The 18,087-nt window shown below is 41.5% G+C and overlaps 2 protein-coding genes across 2 annotated transcripts in view; both read left to right on the top strand.

Moving 5' to 3' along the window:
• The first annotated feature begins 3,151 nt into the window (after positions 1-3,151).
• sostdc1a (sclerostin domain containing 1a) lies at positions 3,152-6,287 on the top strand. The gene is made up of 2 exons (XM_071470532.1): positions 3,152-3,467; positions 5,224-6,287. The coding sequence occupies exons 1-2, from the start codon at positions 3,263-3,265 to the stop codon at positions 5,667-5,669; spliced, it is 651 nt and encodes a 216-aa protein (XP_071326633.1). The 5' UTR covers positions 3,152-3,262; the 3' UTR covers positions 5,670-6,287.
• Positions 6,288-7,443: 1,156 nt separating this feature from the next.
• The window catches only part of crppa (CDP-L-ribitol pyrophosphorylase A), a 47,269-nt gene continuing 36,625 nt past the window's right edge, over positions 7,444-18,087 (top strand). Inside the window, exons 1-3 of the mRNA XM_071469794.1 lie at positions 7,444-7,841; positions 9,666-9,957; positions 13,046-13,195. Of these exons, the coding sequence (XP_071325895.1) occupies positions 7,591-7,841; positions 9,666-9,957; positions 13,046-13,195 (693 nt within the window). The 5' untranslated portion in view covers positions 7,444-7,590. The remainder of the gene's footprint in view (positions 7,842-9,665; positions 9,958-13,045; positions 13,196-18,087) is intronic.

Here is an 18,087-nt window from a genome sequence, read left to right as displayed (position 1 = left end):
ACTTCTCTTTTTAACCCACTTTTAACCCTGTGGTTTTGCTGAGTGGGAGTATTTCCTCCGCCACTGATTCAAACGATAACCTTTCACTCCGAAAAAGAAAGACACAACCTCAGGCTTTTATTCCTCTCTCCTGTATCCTGAAAAGGGGCCACAGCCCTGAAAAAAGTGCTGGTGTGATAATAAAACAGACAAGTGATCTGCGTATCAGCTTTCACTCACATGAGCAACAATTAGTGTCTCTGCACGACGCCTCTTTTCAAATCAGTTAGACAAGCCCGGGTTGAATGTTCCCCACAAAAGTAATTATACCTCTCCTTGTTTTGTGCAGCGGACACACAAAGACTCCAGTTAGTCTGGGCACTCGAATCATTAGATGTGTAACTGACAGGGATTGAGAGGTAGGCAGACGGAGGATGACAGAGACCGACAGCAAATTACACACAGACAATATCAGCTTTCATTCTTGAATTAAACGTGTGCCTGAGAGAGGCAAGTCGCAACGTGGAGAACATCCAACATGAGGGGACTAAACGAGAGGTAAAATATGAGTCGTGTCCTAAATCGTCAGCTGTGTACACACGTGTGATTAATGCTGCTGAGGACGGTGGTGAAAAATGAGCAGCTGTGGACCGAATCAGGGTCTGACACACTGGACAAGACGGCAGATGCCAAAGAATTCAGACATAATTTCGGTAAAACTGTTGAGTGATTGAAGTTTTTACTGCATCTGTTACCTGGTAAGATTCAAACAAACAAGCTATGAATGCATCATTTTTCAATATTCTCTGGATCTTTTTTGGTACCAACTATTTCCATGAGCACAAAATCAGACACAGGGCACTTATTTCTCCGTGCTGCCTCGCGTACAGTTTGGATTTCATTTGTGAGTTTTATCTGACAGAACCCAACACATACACCCATGTTCATCTGCAAAACTGCAAACACCCGTCCTTTAAGCAATGCCAACACCGCACAGACTCAAATATCTGCAACTATTGTACAGTTTTCCATGAATTTGTGTGCAAACATTCGTGCTCCACATGGGGGATTGAATGCTACTGGCCCTGCTGACTTTTCCTCCACTGATACCATGCGGTTCACATTTGTGGTTTTTAAGTGGAAAAGTACACACATTTACTTCTCCCTCAGAATGGACAGAAATGATGGTGGCAAACTACTAATGGGAACGTGTTAAATACTTTGATTTATAACCAAGCCGTTTCCATCAGCCTCACCGCCTCACCATAGACTGTCAGTAAAGATGGAAGTAGCCTCTTTGACATCACCACCAGGTTCCTGAAGAGCAGGGTTGAAGCTCAGAGTGGGCTGCTCTGCTGTCACCATCTTGGCAGAGCCTGACTCTGCCGAACTCCCAGCTCATCTTAAAACGGACAAAGATACATCAAATACAATCATACGCTCACCCATGTGTTACTCAAAGCAGCCGCACCCGCAGTTATGCAGGACTTTAGGCCTTAACAAAAATGAAACAGGTGAGTTATTTAAATATTTTTGCACCAGGCTGGAAAGATGCTGTAAAGTTGGACATTTTGGAGGCAGCCTCTCGTGGCCATTTGAGGACCTGCAGTTTTTAGCACTTTAGGGTTGTCTTCATTTTTCAGCCCCTCAGGTTGCTGCTTGCTCCTCACCTGGCCAACTGGAGATACAAGGTCTTCACCCAGAAACAAAACTGGCCTCTGCTTCACCATGAAGGGTTTTACTTAAGACTCTTACTGCATATAATACGCAAGTGCACAGTTCCCTGCATGTTTCACAGCACAGTCAAGTTATGGAAACAAATTTGTGCCTCAGTTGTGAAAGTCTGGTGGAACATTTGAACATATTAATTACACGTAAAATCTAGACCCCTATTTTGAACTCAAGAAATTATTCATGTAATAAATGAATAAACTGCACAAATTGTTCTGTCTGTAGCGTAGCACAGAACAAACAGTGCAAACAAACCAGACTCTGCTTTGCTATAAATCATAAAACCCCAAAAAAGCAAGAATGACTCAAAGCTAAGGCTGTTTATTACCTCAAAGCATCGCAACAGCAGATTTACTGCAAATAACCCGAGGTGGAGGTTTCAGAACATCATACTGGATTTGGTCTCCACAGCTGCACAAAAATCTGGACGCAGGTTTTCAGACGTTGATGTTCAACTGCCAAGTTTGGCTAAATTTAGCTCCTGATTTTTGTTGGTATTCTTGAACAAAGACTTTTTTTTTTTTTTTTAAATATGCTGCAAGCTGCTCAGGCTGGGAAAAATCTTAGGTTCAAGTCTTTTCGTATTTATAGTGGCAGAAATAACATGTGAGTTCATGTGTTTTGACTTAATGACTGCAAAACGTTTCTGTCTCATTTAGAATGAAACTGCTGCGTTTAGATAACCTGAATAAAGACCAAAACCTGAAGCTGACCAGGGATCTAATCAGAACTTCTTGACTTTGGAAAGTAGCCTTCTTTCTACCAACAGTTTAATATTATTATTTCAAAGTATTTCCTCTATCCTGCCTTCTCTGAATGTATCCTTCCAATCTGCGACTATACAACTGATTCTGATTTCACAATAATGAAGAAGTTTATGCCATATTTATCTGCAGTGGAAGTTGATCTCCAAGTAGATTTTCATGTTATGTGATTATAGCCTTATCTCTCCTGATCATCATCATCAAAATGTCTGAAGCAAAAGTTTTGATTTTGATTTCTAGCATTTTGTTGCAATGTTCTGATTGATCTTAAAATCATGTATTGAATGTCTGTCTTAACTGATTAAGGTGCAAACACCAGGGACAGCGGCTGAAATAAGTCTTAAGAATCTCATTTCATTCCTGGCAAAGTTTTTATGTGTTGTTTTACAGATGTTGATGTTGTCAGTGAACTAAACCAAACCATAAAAACACTTACTGATGTGGCCAATTACTCAGGCACTTAATCCCATCATCATCATCATCATCATCATCATCATCATCATCATCATCGTAGAAGCATCCTCTGCAGCATCCAGGCTCAAATTCAACTTTCCAAAATAAAAGCACTGGGCGGGTTTATGTTATGAGCGTTAACCAATCAGAGCCTCCCAACAGAGACGCACCTGAGCGAGAGGCGGACCGGCTGCTCTGCTATAAAACCAGCAGGACCACGCAGACCCGTCCAGTTCCTCCAGCAGCAGCCCACTTCAAGTCGGGCCAACTTCTCATCTCCAGCCGCTACACTCCCCTCTCTTCTCCCCCCCCCCGCAGCAGCAGCAGCAGCAGCCATGCACCTGAGCCCGTACGAGTCGTGCCACTCCCTGGTCTTCCTCTGCCTCCTGCTGAGGAGCTGCCAAGCCTTCAAGAACGACGCCACGGAGCTGCTCTTCTCTCATGTGAGCGCACCGGTGCCGGAGGCGCAGAGCAACGTGTCCCTGAACCGCGCACGGAGCGGCGGGAGAGGAGCGGGCGGCGCGGCGCAGCACGGAGACGGTGAGTGGGGGAGAGGACCGGGGGATGCTCTGCCGCTTCGCCCCTTCACTGGGCCTGTCAGAGATGGCCAGAAGCTGCTCTGATGGTTATTCAGGGGACTCTAACTTGCTGTGACATTTTTTGTGCTGTGAGGTTCTTTTTCTTCTTTTTTTTTTTTAGGAAACAGTTCTGTTATTGCTGCAGAATCTCGACTTCTTTTGGTTTCTGATGGTATTTTTCATCATTGGGTATTGCATGAACAGTCATGATTACTGAAATCTATGATTTTGCAATAGGTTCCTGTAGTCTAATACCCTACTTTTTTCTAGTTTATGTAGCCAAAGGAGCATGAATAACAGATGAGAAAACAAAACCAGGAGGTAAATGCTGTTTCTCTGTCCCCTGTGCCCTTAATCACATTATTTTTTCCTCATGCAACACAAAACTGTTGGTTAAGTTCAGGTTAAGCCATCAAGTTTCCTCTTTTTGTCTTTTACATCTCCCTGTCAGAGAGCCAGATGTTGGGCCTTTTAATCAGAAACTTAATCCCATCATCATTCAATCATTTTACACATTATTGAAGGACATCACAGATGCTACGATAAAAATACCTCACACATATGTGACAAAGCACCTGTTTATAAAAGGCAGCCTAAACCACAAAAACCCTGCCATTGCTGTATAATATTAAAATCCCATGGAGTATAAGATCACTGGAAACCTGCCATTTAGTCTTGCATAGACATTATGGCGTTAGAATATTATAAAACACGGCACATTTCAGAGAATAATCACCTCGGTGTCTCTGCTCCTGTGATCATGACTCTCAGCAGAGACTGTTTCCCTCACTGGCTGGTGTCCAGGTAGGGATGAGAGGCTCCGACAGGCTTTGGCAGCTGACCTGGTGTCAGTGCAGCTGAATGGAGGTGTCCTCCTGCACACAGGAAAGCTGTGATTGTGGGTCCGAGCTCTCCCATCAGCCATGAAGGGAGGGAAGGGAGGGAGGAGGGGAGTAAGAGATAGAGAAAGATGGAGCCTCGGCACTGTTCATTCATCAAACACTCTCACAGAAGAGGGGCAGCGGGGGGGTATTGTCACTGAGGTATATGCAGCTGTATGAATGGGTCTGAGCTTGGGTTACAGTGGTGGAGGGGAGGGGGGAGGATGGGCAGTGTTTGTGGCCTGCAGCAGAATAATGCTGACAGTTTTCGATGCTGCACAGAAGTAATCCTCCTGTTAAATCCCTGAAATAAAGAACGTTTTTCTCCTTCACAATGCCATCATTCCTCAACTTTTTTGAAGTAGAAAGGTCAACACGCTATTGTGTCCCTTCCCTGTGTTCCCGTGAGTCACCACAGGCTGCAAAGTGGCTCATAACCAGGATAATATAATGTACAGGGTAAAGGGCTGGACATGAATCCACTGTTATCATGTATTATCTTTCAATATAATGATGAAATAATGACACTGAGTTACTGTTATATGCAATTTTGTTGTCTCATTTAGTGCTGAAGAAGAAAATCTCAGTCAAATATTAGAGCTGCAACAATCAGTCAATTAATGTGCAGAAAAGAATTTACTAGCGACTTTTTTTGTATTTTTTTTAAGCAAAAGTACCAAACATTAGCTCGTTTCAGCTTCTCACTTGTGAAGATTTGCTGCTTTTTTGTGACTGAATATTTTGGAGTTTTGGACAAAGCGGTCGTGAGAAAATATAAGGGACTTTTTTCACTATTAACTGACCTATATCATTAATTCTCATTGTGTTTTTCCACAGAACGAAGCCAAATCGGATGCAGAGAGCTGAGGTCCACTAAGTACATCTCTGATGGTCACTGCACCAGCATCAACCCCATCAAGGAGCTGGTGTGTGCTGGCGAGTGCCTCCCAGCTCAGATGCTTCAAAACTGGATCGGCGGCGCCTATGGCAGGAAGTTCTGGGGTCGCCGCAGCAGCAACCAGGACTGGCGGTGCGTCAACGACAAGACCCGCACCCAGCGCATCCAGCTGCAGTGCCAGGACGGCAGCACGAGAACATACAAAATCACTGTGGTCACCTCCTGCAGGTGCAAGAGGTACTCGAGGCAGCACAACGAGTCAGGCAACAAGTTCGAGGAGCCGGCTGTGTCGCCGCCGCAGCTGCTGCACAAACACAAGTCCAAGAGCAAGAGGAGGCTGGGGAAGAACCGGCTGAGTGAGAACTGGCACGACACTGAACCCTGAGCGCCGGCAGACTTACAGACTCACTCTGAATCCACATCAACTGACAGGAGTTTGGTCTCTGTGATATTGAGACACAACATCCAGAGCTTGAGGTGGTGGATTATCTCTCAAAGTGACTGGGACTTGATTTATGTGAAGCTGGTTCCTCACTATGATGGAGAACTCCAAAGGGCATGCTAAGGACTTTTCTTGACATTTTAATCCACGAGGTTAAAGATAATGTGAACAGACCTGGGGTGTACAGCCTGTAGAGCTTTCTGGACCCCCGAGATAACCCACATTGTCCCAGATGTAGCCATGTGCATGTGTTCCTATAACCTAGTCATTTTATACACAGACGGAGACCTGCCTGTTTAGGCACCAACACCAGTAAACAACACCAAACATCTAAGAAAATCTTATGTAAATACTTGTACATATATCAAATTCTTACTTGCCTTTTGAAGTATGGCCATGTGTATAAAATTTTATGGTGTATGATGTAATATATTTTCTGTGGCAACACATAACATAAGTTTTGCTTAAGTGACGTCAGTTTGTGGGTGAAGTATGGGAAAGCTTCTTCATCATTCATACTTGTAATAACTTTATATGAAATAAATATCACTTTTTATCACATGTTGTTGTCAGTGGAGACTTTACCAGGTTTGTTTGATCTGCAGGAGGATTCACATTAAAACTGAAATCAGGACAACATTGTTATTTTAGACTAGACACAAATGCACCAGGGAGAAAATGCCCCTTTACAGTAGAATTATTTGTAACATAACAACACATTAACATATAGTCAGATTCAAGAATTTGGGCAATTTTCTATTTCAAAAGCAGAATCCCGCGGGACTTGACTGAAATCACGCGAGAATCTTGACGATCAGGATCCGATGCTTTTTTTTTTTTTCTAACGACCTAATGACGCGTCAAGTTTTGGGACTTTACTTGAAAATGAGCGGAAATGACATAATTTGTTCTTTAAAATTAAAGTTCAAAACTGAGTGCCTCCCTGTGGAATTAAACTGCTTCAGCATTTAAGTGCAATAAAGCTTTAAGAACTGGTATTTACTTAAATATTACGAATTTAAGAGACTTCCTACTTCCCTCTCACTACATTTCAGAGGCAAACACTGAAGCCTAACTTTTTTTTTTTCACTGAATTAATTTGTAGGCCTATCTGATTGGGTGAGTTGAGATTCTTATCTTTTTCAGGTGTGCCATTTTCAACACCTAACATTACAATGATATTGCTCTTGATACTTCAATACACTTTACTGCAATTAGATTTATTGTAGACTTTGAGATACAGCTCATTGTCCTGTTGTAGAAGCCAGCCTTTCTTCAGGTTCAGTTTGTTGACTGAATGCATGACATTTGCATCCAGATTTTGCAGATATTTAGTGGAATCCTTTCTCTCACGATTGTAATTTTTACTCCTCTACATTTGCTTATCAGTAGTTATGTAAAGAATTTACTGCCAATACAAATGAAGAGCTCATATAGTATAAGATACCATTTGCACCACCAAACATACACAGTAATGTTTCTTTTGATACTTAAATCTAGATAGATTGTTAGCTTTTATAGGCTATAGATTATTTTCAATTGTGGCGTCACTGCCTTCATAAGTAAGACTCTGAATATTTTTTCATAAACAAAGAACTGATTGAGATATTTATACTGATTTCTTACTCATTTTCAATTTGTTTCCCATTTATGCACTTAGGTATGTTGTTAAAAAGATAGATTTGGGGGTTTTATTTTGAAAGAACTCACCGGAAGTAGAGCGTTTAATTCTTTTAGCTCGACAGCGGTGTTTCCCAAATTTCCAACCACGTTGCCGGTGTTATTCCACCCCGCCCATTAATTGGGGAGGGGCAGTTTTAGGAATGATCTGCTTTGACCCCCCCAAACCCCCCTCCATGAACTGATGGAGATAAATCATACCAATATGGAAGGCGATAACTGTGATCCGGACAGGCCTGCTCATCCCGGGATTTTCCCAGGCGGCGAAGGCGGGCAGAGAACGCACCAGCCGGGAGAACGCAGAGTAGACTTCCCGGTGTCTGTGGTTCTACCTGCGGGCGGCACCGGAGAGAGAACCGGGCTCCAAACACCAAAGCAGTTCTGCTCGTTTCTGGGTAGACCACTAATAAGCTACACTATCCAGGCTTTCGAGAGGTAAGAAGTGATTGAAACAGGATAATTATAAGTGTTAATGACTGTTAGTGTATATGTCCAGGTGCAGGTGGAGTGACAGGAGACCTCCACCTGTAAGGGTCAGTGTGTGTGTGTGTGTGTGTGTGCAGGATGTTCATGAGTGAACTGACTGTTTTTAAGTAAATTTACTCAAGTACAGTACTTGAGTACAGCTTTGATGTACTTGTACTGCAGTATTTCCATGTTCTGTATTTACTCCTGCTTCACTATCCAGCAGCTACAACACTTTAATGCATCAGTATTAACAATCTAATGTCACATTGAGTCAGATATTACTACAGAACAAGTACTTTTACTTTAAAGTACACGTTGCTGCTGATACATACACTTAACTGTACTTCTACTTAACCTTTTAAGATGATCATCCATCCAACACATCATCTGTTGTCATGGAGATGGTACAGTTGTCATCATCTCCATGACAACAGAGAGAATTCTGTCCACATAGAAAAAGTTTATGGATAAAATAACCAGCCTGGAATATTTCTGTGTCCGATCCTGAAAATTAAATAACTGTCTAAATGTACAAATCGTATAAAATGAAATATTCCCAGAGACATTACAACGATAACTACCACAGTGTGGCAAACTACTGGTCGACAAATTTATATCATCTTGTGGTACATATCACCACATCAGAACTGCAGGTTATGATATTTAACATTATTCAATACTTACTAATATCTGTTTACGACTACATGTACCTCTAAGTAGAAATAAAGTTGACTCACACACTTTTCCCACAGGTCCTCTATTTATCATATTTATGAGTATGAGTGTTTCTTCCACCACTGGCAGACAGACCCTGAGATTTTCTGCTGACTTCAGGCTCAGGGTCTGTGATGAGGAGGTGGATGTTTACACTCTGCTGTGATCACTGCCTGACCTTCATTATAACAATACAATAACAACCGGTGTTTACAATCAGAAGTGTCTCCTCCTAGCTTATTGTCAGTGTTTACGTGCTGCCAGGAAATGAATGCAGCAACATCCTGGGACGAGATGCTGCTTGTGTGGCCCCTGTGATTAATGAGGAAGATGACCCAGCAGAGGAGGGTCAGAGGTCATAAAAACTGATGTGGACCCAAAACCCTGATCTGGACTTTCATTGTAGGGAATGTATGTGTTGACATTTGTGCAGATGTGTTTTCATGTTGGTGGAACGTATTTTGGTGTCGGTCCTGATATCAGTAACATTTTCAAAGCAGTCATTTCAACATGGAAAATTCAGTATACTTATGCTAAATATAAAGCCTCAGCCAGCAGCCATTAGCTTAGCTTAGCATTAAGACTGGAGGCAGGGGGAAACAGCTAGCAAAGCCACAACTTGTCATTTTTTATATATGGGATTTTTACTCTGGTTTAAAAGATGATAATTTGTTAATTAATGATCTTTAGAAGTTCTGGTTGGCAGATGTTGAGTTTGCACAGAACTAGCTGTTGCCAGGCTTTGTGCTAAGCTAAGCTAACCGACCACCGGCTCTAGCTTCATATTTGAGAGTGGTATCAATCTTCTCACCTATTTTTCAGACAAATTTTCATGCAACAGTTAGCTTCTCAAATGTGATTATTTTCTGGTTTTATCTCTTTCATATCACTGTGAATGGAATATCTTTGGGTTTTGTTAGTCAGCCAAAACTTTTGATGTTCATCTTTTGAAAAGTAAAAAAAAAAAAAAAAATCAATAGATTAGTTGCAGGCCAAAATCCTACATAAAACAACTGTGGGTGAGTGTTGTGTGCACCTTAAACCAGACAACGCTGAGTGACCGATGTGCTCTTGCAGGGTGTCATGGATCCAGAGCATCGTGGTTGTTGTTGCCAAAGAAAACATGGACCTGATGACGGACATCATCCAGCGCTTCCAGCACAGGAAGGTTCGAGTGGTGCCAGGCGGCTCGACTCGACACAGGTCAATCTGCAATGGCGTCCTGGCTCTGGGTGAGCAGGGGGAGGGGGAGGAGGGGGAGAAGCTACCAGCGAACAGGCCGAAGGTGGTCATCATCCACGATGCAGTGCGGCCTTTCGTGGAAGAGGACTTTCTGTACAAGATCGCCACGGCTGCTAAGGAACAAGGGGTCAGTATGGTAAAAGCTAACATCCATCCAACACGCTGCATGTTTGAACTGGGCTTCCTCCTTTTTATTGACAGGGATTTATTAGTCAAGTCAACAGAAAATGAGTCAGCAACTATATTGTTAGCAGATAGTTGCACAGCGTTCTCCGGTTCCAGCTTCTAAAATGTGAGTATTCCTACAATAATTTATCAGCTTTAGGGCTGCAAGTAACAAGTATTTTCATTATTGATTGATCTGCAGATTATTTCCTCCAAGGTGACGTCTTCAGATGTCTCGTTTTATCCGACCAACAATTCAAAACCCCAAAATATCCAATTTACAGCAATTTAAGACAAGTAAAACTAGCAAATCTTAGCACTGGAGAAGCTGCAACATTTATATCACTTTTTTTCTGTTGATTGACTCATCAATTAATCGACTGATGGCTGCAGCTCTCATCTTATATAATAGTGAAGTGAATATCTTTGGGCTTTAGACTGTTGTTCAGACAAAACAAGACATTTGAATAATGCATCATGGACATTTCTCACTATTTTCTGATGCTTTATAAACAGAACAATCAACTGATCGAGAAATTGATTGTCATATTAATAGAAAATAATCTTTAGTTGCAGCCATATATAAGACAGAAATTGCAACAAATCCTGGTCAAATGGGAATTTGGGACTTTAATCCATTCATAGCAAAAATAGTCAATCAATAATGAAAATAATCATTGGTCACAGCCCTAAAATACATGCTCAGGAGAGGTTCTGATTTTCTACTTGTCAGGTTGTGATTGTGTTGTTTAACTGTGTACATTTTTTACAACAAAATAAAGCAGACAGGAGATTCATTCTGTCAGAAACGAGTTGAAATAAGTCTTTGTTCACTGCAGACATTCAAACACTTGTGATGAAGCCGCTAAAGCTCAGCAAAATGTTTGAAAAATTAAAATAATCATTTCCAAAGCTCCAATTTGTGAATATGAATTGAGGATGTATTGTCAATTTTTCCAGTAGCCTTTGAAGGCAGGATGTGTCTATTTCCAGGAGCAGTTCAGAAAGATTGTAATCCCTCTACAAATTGAGGAAACAAGCTCAAAATGCCAGTATTTCCTCATGCTTGGAGAGCGCAGTACGTCTAATTTAATCTCAGCTGAAGCTCAGACTTCACTGCTTCTTGTGCTTTTAGCTCAGAACCAGAGAAGGTCAATTACAGCTCCGAGTATAAACAAATCCATCATGCTGAACAGCAGTTCTAGGACCTGGAATCAAAGCTTTCACCTGGTGGGAAAACATGTGACTTGTGTTTGTTCGCACTGTGGATTTTTCACTGTGCAGCGTGAACATAAACAAACCAAACACTCAAAATATAACAAAGCCAAGGTCTCAGAGTCGGGTTCAGACTAAAGACGACAAATGGTCCCTCTGATCGGCCTTTCCATCTTCTCAGAAAGTGTTTAACAGATTGACACGGCCATCGCTCCCGGTGGGCCGTGTTTATTTCATCGGTGATAGATGGAAAACACGGGGCCAAAGCCGCAGCCGCCCTGATGAAGAAACTCATGGATCAGTTTCATTATGATTCATGTGTGAGGCTCAACAGCTGAGAGGAGACTTTGTTGAATGCAGGTCACACAGGTTGTGAAAAAAGCAAGAGCTCCCAACATTTATGGTGTGTGTCTGTATGTATGTGTGTATGTGTATGTGTGTGTATGTGTATGTGTGTCTATGTGTGTGTGAATGTGTGTGTGTGTGTGTGTGTGTGCGTGTGAGCTTTTGTGATGAACTTTCGCAGCAGGCGGTCTGCTCTTCATTACTTCGCTCGTATCCCGGCTCATGACAGAGAGCCTGTCTGCGCTGAGAGGCAGGAGATTGATTTAGATTCTAACAGCATGTGTAACACACAGAACACATGTTTGCTTTCCTTTCATACGCGAGGAGTTTCTCCCGCACACGCTCGCTGACGTCCTACTGCTGGAAGCTGTCTTTAATCACGCTGCAGAGAGGAGATGAAAATATTATCTCAGAAATGCTGATTATTTTGAATTTCCAAGGGAGGAAGTAGAAGCGGTGCCAGCTCCAGCTGGCTGCTGATGAAAAGTAACATAGAGTAAAGGTTCTCTCTGAAATGTGCAGTTATTGCTGAACAACTCAAGGTCAACTTACTAGATTTTCAACGGGCTTTCTACAGCATTTCCTGGTCTTCATTCATAATTAATAAGCAATAATTCATGAGTCTTGGTAATATAAAGGCCAAAATAAACTTTTACATCTACAATAGACATCCGGAGTGAGAGGAGGTGTTGTCAGTAGAGGTGTAGTTTTACTGTATGTACAGTGGTATCTTGGTGTGAGTCAGAAGTTAACGTCTTCTCCTACAAACTTTTCCTCTCTGTCCCCGTCTCTTCACTGTTCACTTCTGTGGTCGCACAGTTTATGATCAATCTGCAAACCTTTGGTCAAAAATTGATTATTTTACAAATGGATTTGATTCGGCTTCATCTTCATTTTATGCTGTTTACCACTGTTTCTGTCTGTCCAGTGACTTTACACATTGTCTTTCACTCAATATCAGTTCACAGAAAAGTAAAATGTAAATAAATGGCAGCAATCACCACATTTTGTGTGGAAATTGTGATTTAATATCTAATTAAGGTGTTAGTCCAACTAAATTGTTGCTCTGATATCAGCTTTAATTCAGGCATTTTATCTTGCAACAAGTGAGAGAAACTGAAACTAATTTGAATACAAAGAGTAATAATGAGAAAAAACTTGGATAGATAATAGATAAGATGGATAAGGACGACATCATCATCATGGATGTCTTAATAATCAAACTGTGAGCTGATCATATTTTTCCACCACCATGTTTCAAAGTGGCAAAACTTTGTGAGGAATTCTAAAATCCTCGCATTTGACTATTGAAATGATTGAATATTTAGGAGCAGCTTTGAGACAATTTTTTTTCTCTTTACAGAGCTTGTCGCGTTGTATAATTTACTGTATCTCAATATAAAAATCAAATATAATATAAAGTTAAATATAAACTCTATGATTGTATTCAAAACAAACACTAAAAGCTGAATCCTCCTTTCTTCACCCAGGCAGCGGGAGCCATCCGACCTCTTGTTTCCACAGTGATCGCCACCACGTCAGAGGGCTTCCTGGATCACTCTCTGGAGCGAGCCAGATACAGAGCCAGCGAGATGCCGCAGGGATTCACATACGATGTCATCTTTCAAGCCTATCAGAGGGTAGGATCTGTCCTTTAATTCACCTGTAACACACAAGAGAGAGCTCCTGCTGTGTTGTCAGTGTGGGTCCACAGGCAATAATGAACGTCCTTTAAAAAGTATTATCACCTTGAAACTTGACATCGTGTTGTGCGTGCAGTGTGTTGAAGTGGCACGACGTTTAATAAACCTGTCAAAAAGTTTGCAGCTAAAGTCTCTTAGCTCCTGGTTACAAAAATGTTGCCATAGCAACGAGTATGTCACTGTAATTGGAAAGTAACACAAATGTCCTTCCTTCACAATAAATTCAAAGTTAAAATAATTTATTGTCGTATGGATTAAAATGCCTCCAGTGCTTTTTCATGCAGTGAAGAACATGTTCCCTGGCTGCTCTCCAGTCGACACATACACAATCAGGCTATAACTCACAATATCACAGTCAGTATAAGCAGCTACACAGACAGCAGATCGCAGCATTTCGCCGTATGACGATGCCACATGCTGGCACAATCTCTTAGGAGCTGGAAAGTAATGAAATAATTCACAACAATAATTCCCTCTTGTGGGAATCATGAGCTCAGCACACCTGCACCAGTTAATTAGGGTGTTTTCTTTCCATTACTTCAAACTAGAGATGCACCGTCCTGACTGTTTCTCTCCTGATACCTCAGCTCAGGGTTTCTGCTGTTACTGATTATTGATCTGTTCCTAATGTGCTCCCTTTTCTCCCAAACTTAAAAATCTGCAAACCTCACTGGGAGCAATCATTTTTTATGTAATCCATCTAATTTTCATCCATACATTTAACTAGCTAATGCTAACAAAAGGGTAAATGCTTATTCATGTGTTGAGTGGAATGAGAAGTAGGAAGTGAGAGAGATTGTGCCTGAGCTAAATGTTTTAAACCAGGATTCGCAGCCACAATTAGCTGTGTTGTTTATATCATTTGGAGCAGTTAGTCTTTAGTTGAAGTTCACTTGCACATGCAACCAATAAAGTTTGATTTCCACAACAGCAACAACAACACAGGATGGAAAAATCAAAGTCTTGCAGGCATGTGCTGCTCACTCCCGGCGTGAAGTTATTACGAAACAAGTCTCTCAAATCTTCTGAAATGACAGTCAGCTCAAGATTTATGCTGTAAAAATTACACCACTTAGATGACAAAGGAACTCTATGGTTCTCATACATCACATCAGGCCTTTACAGTCCCTCATTGTTCAGCTGATGTGCCAGAACCTGCAGGGTCTCACTCTTGTGGCGTTGGTGCTATCATTTTCCCTGCATCTGGGAAAGAAATGACATGTTAATATATTCTGCCACACTGCAGCGGATTAGTCTGTGGAATAAAAGTGAGCGAAGGCTGAGCTGGAAAAACGGTGGAGCAGCACTGAAATTACATGGCACATTTAGGTGGATTCGGATTAATAGTCTCAGCAGTTGAGCGTGTTTTAATGTGTGTACCTGAAAAAATGGAAAGAATTCACCCGCTGACGTAAGCCGTAAATGTGTCGATTCTCCTCTGAAGGCAGGGGCTTATTGTAAAGACTTGGCAGACCAACTTAATTTGAAACTAGAGTGGCAGAAGTTGACCCTATTTATTTTTCAGACACTTTTAGTTTGCTATTTCAACCTTGACTCCATTAGATGGGTTCTTCTGATAGCCACGTTTCTGAAGGACGCTGCAAACTTTGAGCTAAGAGCTAAAGCATTCTTCCAATTGGAGCCCCATTTGTCTGCAGTTATTTTTATTCCTGGCACATATGGCTCTTGAGATTGCTTTAAGAGCCTTGTTGGCTTTGGCCTTTTCAGAAAATGAGCTCACATTTGTGCCGCAGTGTCAAGGCCGGTCAAGTTGCAAAAATTAAGACAAACTGGGGAGGTCGCTGGGGACTGAGGAGGTTGGGGTCGATTGAGTCTCTCCTCTTGTTGTTCTCCTCCGCAATCCCTCAAAAGAGGGGAAAGTGTCAGGTTAGGACTGTAGGACATGTGCATGAAAAATCTCTGAGAGCTGCTCATTTGTAGCTCGACATCTATTGAGGGTACAGCAACTTAGGGCTGAAAAGACAAAGGGGGAGACACTTTATCCAGTCTCCACTGAGGCCTTTTGTGCTGGGAGAAAATGCTAAAGGTTAAATTACCTCAGGACCGAGAGTATTTCTCCTGTAATTTCTCTCTTCAGTTCCAGGGTCCCTGGAATAAAAGACCCCTCTCTTTCACAGCTTGATAAAATATTACCTATATAATCTCAGGTAGCGTGAATTTGTCTTTGTAGTCCAGACTGTATTTTAAACCAAATGAGCTCATCGCCTCAATCCAAACTTCCATGTGATCTTCACAAACTGAGCTTTCCCAGCGTTCAGTCAAAGCACAAATGAAATGTTCACTGGTACAATGAACTATGAAGATATTTATCTTAACTAAGATTAGTTCAGGAAAAGAAATCACAGTCAGCAACAATGACGTAATTACACACACAATAAAGCCTGACTGGTGCAAACACTTACCTGAGTTTTGGTACTGATAATAAAAAGATAATGCTTTTTTCTATACTTCAGTTTAAAGGGGCTATATGTAAGTTTTCTCCACTGCAAAATGTGGTTTCCTGCCGGGAGAAGGTGGTGGTTGTGAAGGCAAGAGGTTCAGCTGTTGTTGCGTTTACATCCTCTGAGCAGCTGCGTCTTCAGGGCAGCCTGGAAACTACAGTCTGTAGATATTGACTCACTATCAGAAAGTGATAAACAGGCTGACGGGGCCAGAGCTAGCTGGTTAGCATGCTAACTTCAGTAGAATTAAAAACGCAATAGAGACAGGAGTTAACATTGGTGTTGCTTTCAACTGCTAGAGACGGCTCTTAGCGAGTCAAGGGATGAAGTTTGATGCTGAACTAGCAATGTTTCTTCTAGACTGGTAAATAAACAGCTGTTAATGCTAACATTAGCTGTATAGCAATAGCAAAAGCTTACATATAGCTCCTTTAAAGCAGCTCTAATTAATACTTTTATGTTAATACTGGATCAGATGACTCTGTAAATTTACATTTACATTTACAAATGTCCTGAATGTTAGTGCAGGTTTGCAGTTATTGTGCATCATTTCCACATCATTTCTGCAAATGTAAGCCTTACAATGCCAGAGATTCCCACATACATTTACAGTATTGTCACCTCATGTTCAGCCAGCGTTAGCACCAGTGCAGAATGCGGGGCAACTGGTCAAAGCGCTGCAGCAGACGGACACACCTGGCGCGCTCTCTACAAGACCATGAGCCCCCTCTACTGCTGCAGCACATACAAACAGGTTTCAGTGATATGACCTTGAAGGCAGGCAAACACTGACTGACGGCTAAAACATAAATCTACATTATCTGAAATGAAAACACCAGAACTAGGGTTGCACGATCTTATCCACAGTCAGATCGTCCTATCGTCAACCTGTGAACCTGCCAATAGTCCAAAGACTAAAAGGTTTCAGGGTGTTTGACTCTGGCCCTGGTCTTTCAGCTTGGTTTGTGTTCATGGCCTACAACTTTACAGTTTTGGTTCTTTCTCACCTGCAGCTGGCAGTTAGAAAAAGCTGAGAACATATGCTGTGCACACAGTGAACATATCTTCTTTAGGAGTCATTGGCTTAGTTGTTCCTGTGCAGTAAATTAGTTTGATCATTCAAAATAGATTTTCCACACATTACTATTTATTTTCCTCTTTTGAAATGTGACGTTCCCCTGATCACGACAGACCTGCCCGTTTTCCATTCATAACATGTGCAGCCACTGTCACGCATGTTTATGTTATGTAAGTCATTTTTTTAAAAAAGCGTCAAATTTGCGTGTGTAGCATTTTCCTTCAATAAAATATACTAGAGCCACATGTTTTTAACCTTCTAATGAGCCTTGGACGTGTTTCTTGAAAATCCATGGAAATAAACTGTGAGATCTGTTCTGTTGAAACAAGGCAATAAAGTGAAAGCTGATTTAAAGTTTATGATAAAAGTAGTTGAAAATAACAGGTGATTTCTCTGTAAACACTGACTAAATTTTCTAGAAACAGCCTCACAAAGCTGAGTAACACAGATAAATTCCTGTGGGTAACCAGTGTAGATTGAGAATGGGAAATAAGATTTCAGAAGAACAAGGGGAACACTACAGGATCCTGAAATAGATTATGCTGCTCCACCCAAACGAACAAGTAAATATGGAACAACTGTGCACCACCGCTGGCACCAGACTAAGATAAGGTTTTGCAATCTCTTGCACATGCAGGGAAAAGCATCTGTATATTGTCCACAGTTCTTCAAGAAAAGGAAGAAAACATATCACATCTAACCGAAAAATGTGGGAAAATGTCTTATGACCTGATCAAATTCCACTTACACATTTTAAATCTTATTTCAGAGAGATAAGAGCGTTGCAGCACCAGTGGTCCATCAGCCAAAGAAAACAGTATCCTCTGAAGTGTCTGCTGAAAAATGTAGTGATGGCAGCTTCATGTTATGAGTCTCTGTGAAGACGCTGTAAAAGGACTCCAGATAGTGAGATATTTGGTGAAATATGTGTGTAAAGTTCAAATGGAAGAGCCAGATTATCAGAGGAATGCCTGGACAGAAGAACAAGTGTTAGATCAGCGAGTGCAGAGCAGGTCATGAGCTCTGAGCTCTTCTGACTGTAGCAATGTGAGGTGGCTCTTAAACGCAGGTTTACAAAGTTGACTGACACCTTTCCAAACATGCTTCAGACTGATAATACTGTGAAAGGTATATATTGGATATATTGGATATATAGCTTCATATATCCCTCCCAACCAATCATTATTGTCCAGCCAAACTTACCTCTGGTCACTAGTTTTTGAGATACTTTGGATCAAAGTGGCCATTACTTTGATCCAAAGTACCTCAAAAACTAGTGACCAGATTTC

The sequence above is a fragment of the Trachinotus anak genome, unplaced genomic scaffold (assembly GCF_046630095.1).
Source record: "Trachinotus anak isolate AG129_WGS33_773 ecotype Australia unplaced genomic scaffold, CSIRO_AGI_Tana_v1 ptg000032l, whole genome shotgun sequence".
Taxonomy (NCBI): domain Eukaryota; kingdom Metazoa; phylum Chordata; class Actinopteri; order Carangiformes; family Carangidae; genus Trachinotus; species Trachinotus anak.
The sequence above is the reverse complement of the archived record's forward strand: the minus strand, read 5'-3'. Positions and strand labels throughout refer to the sequence as shown.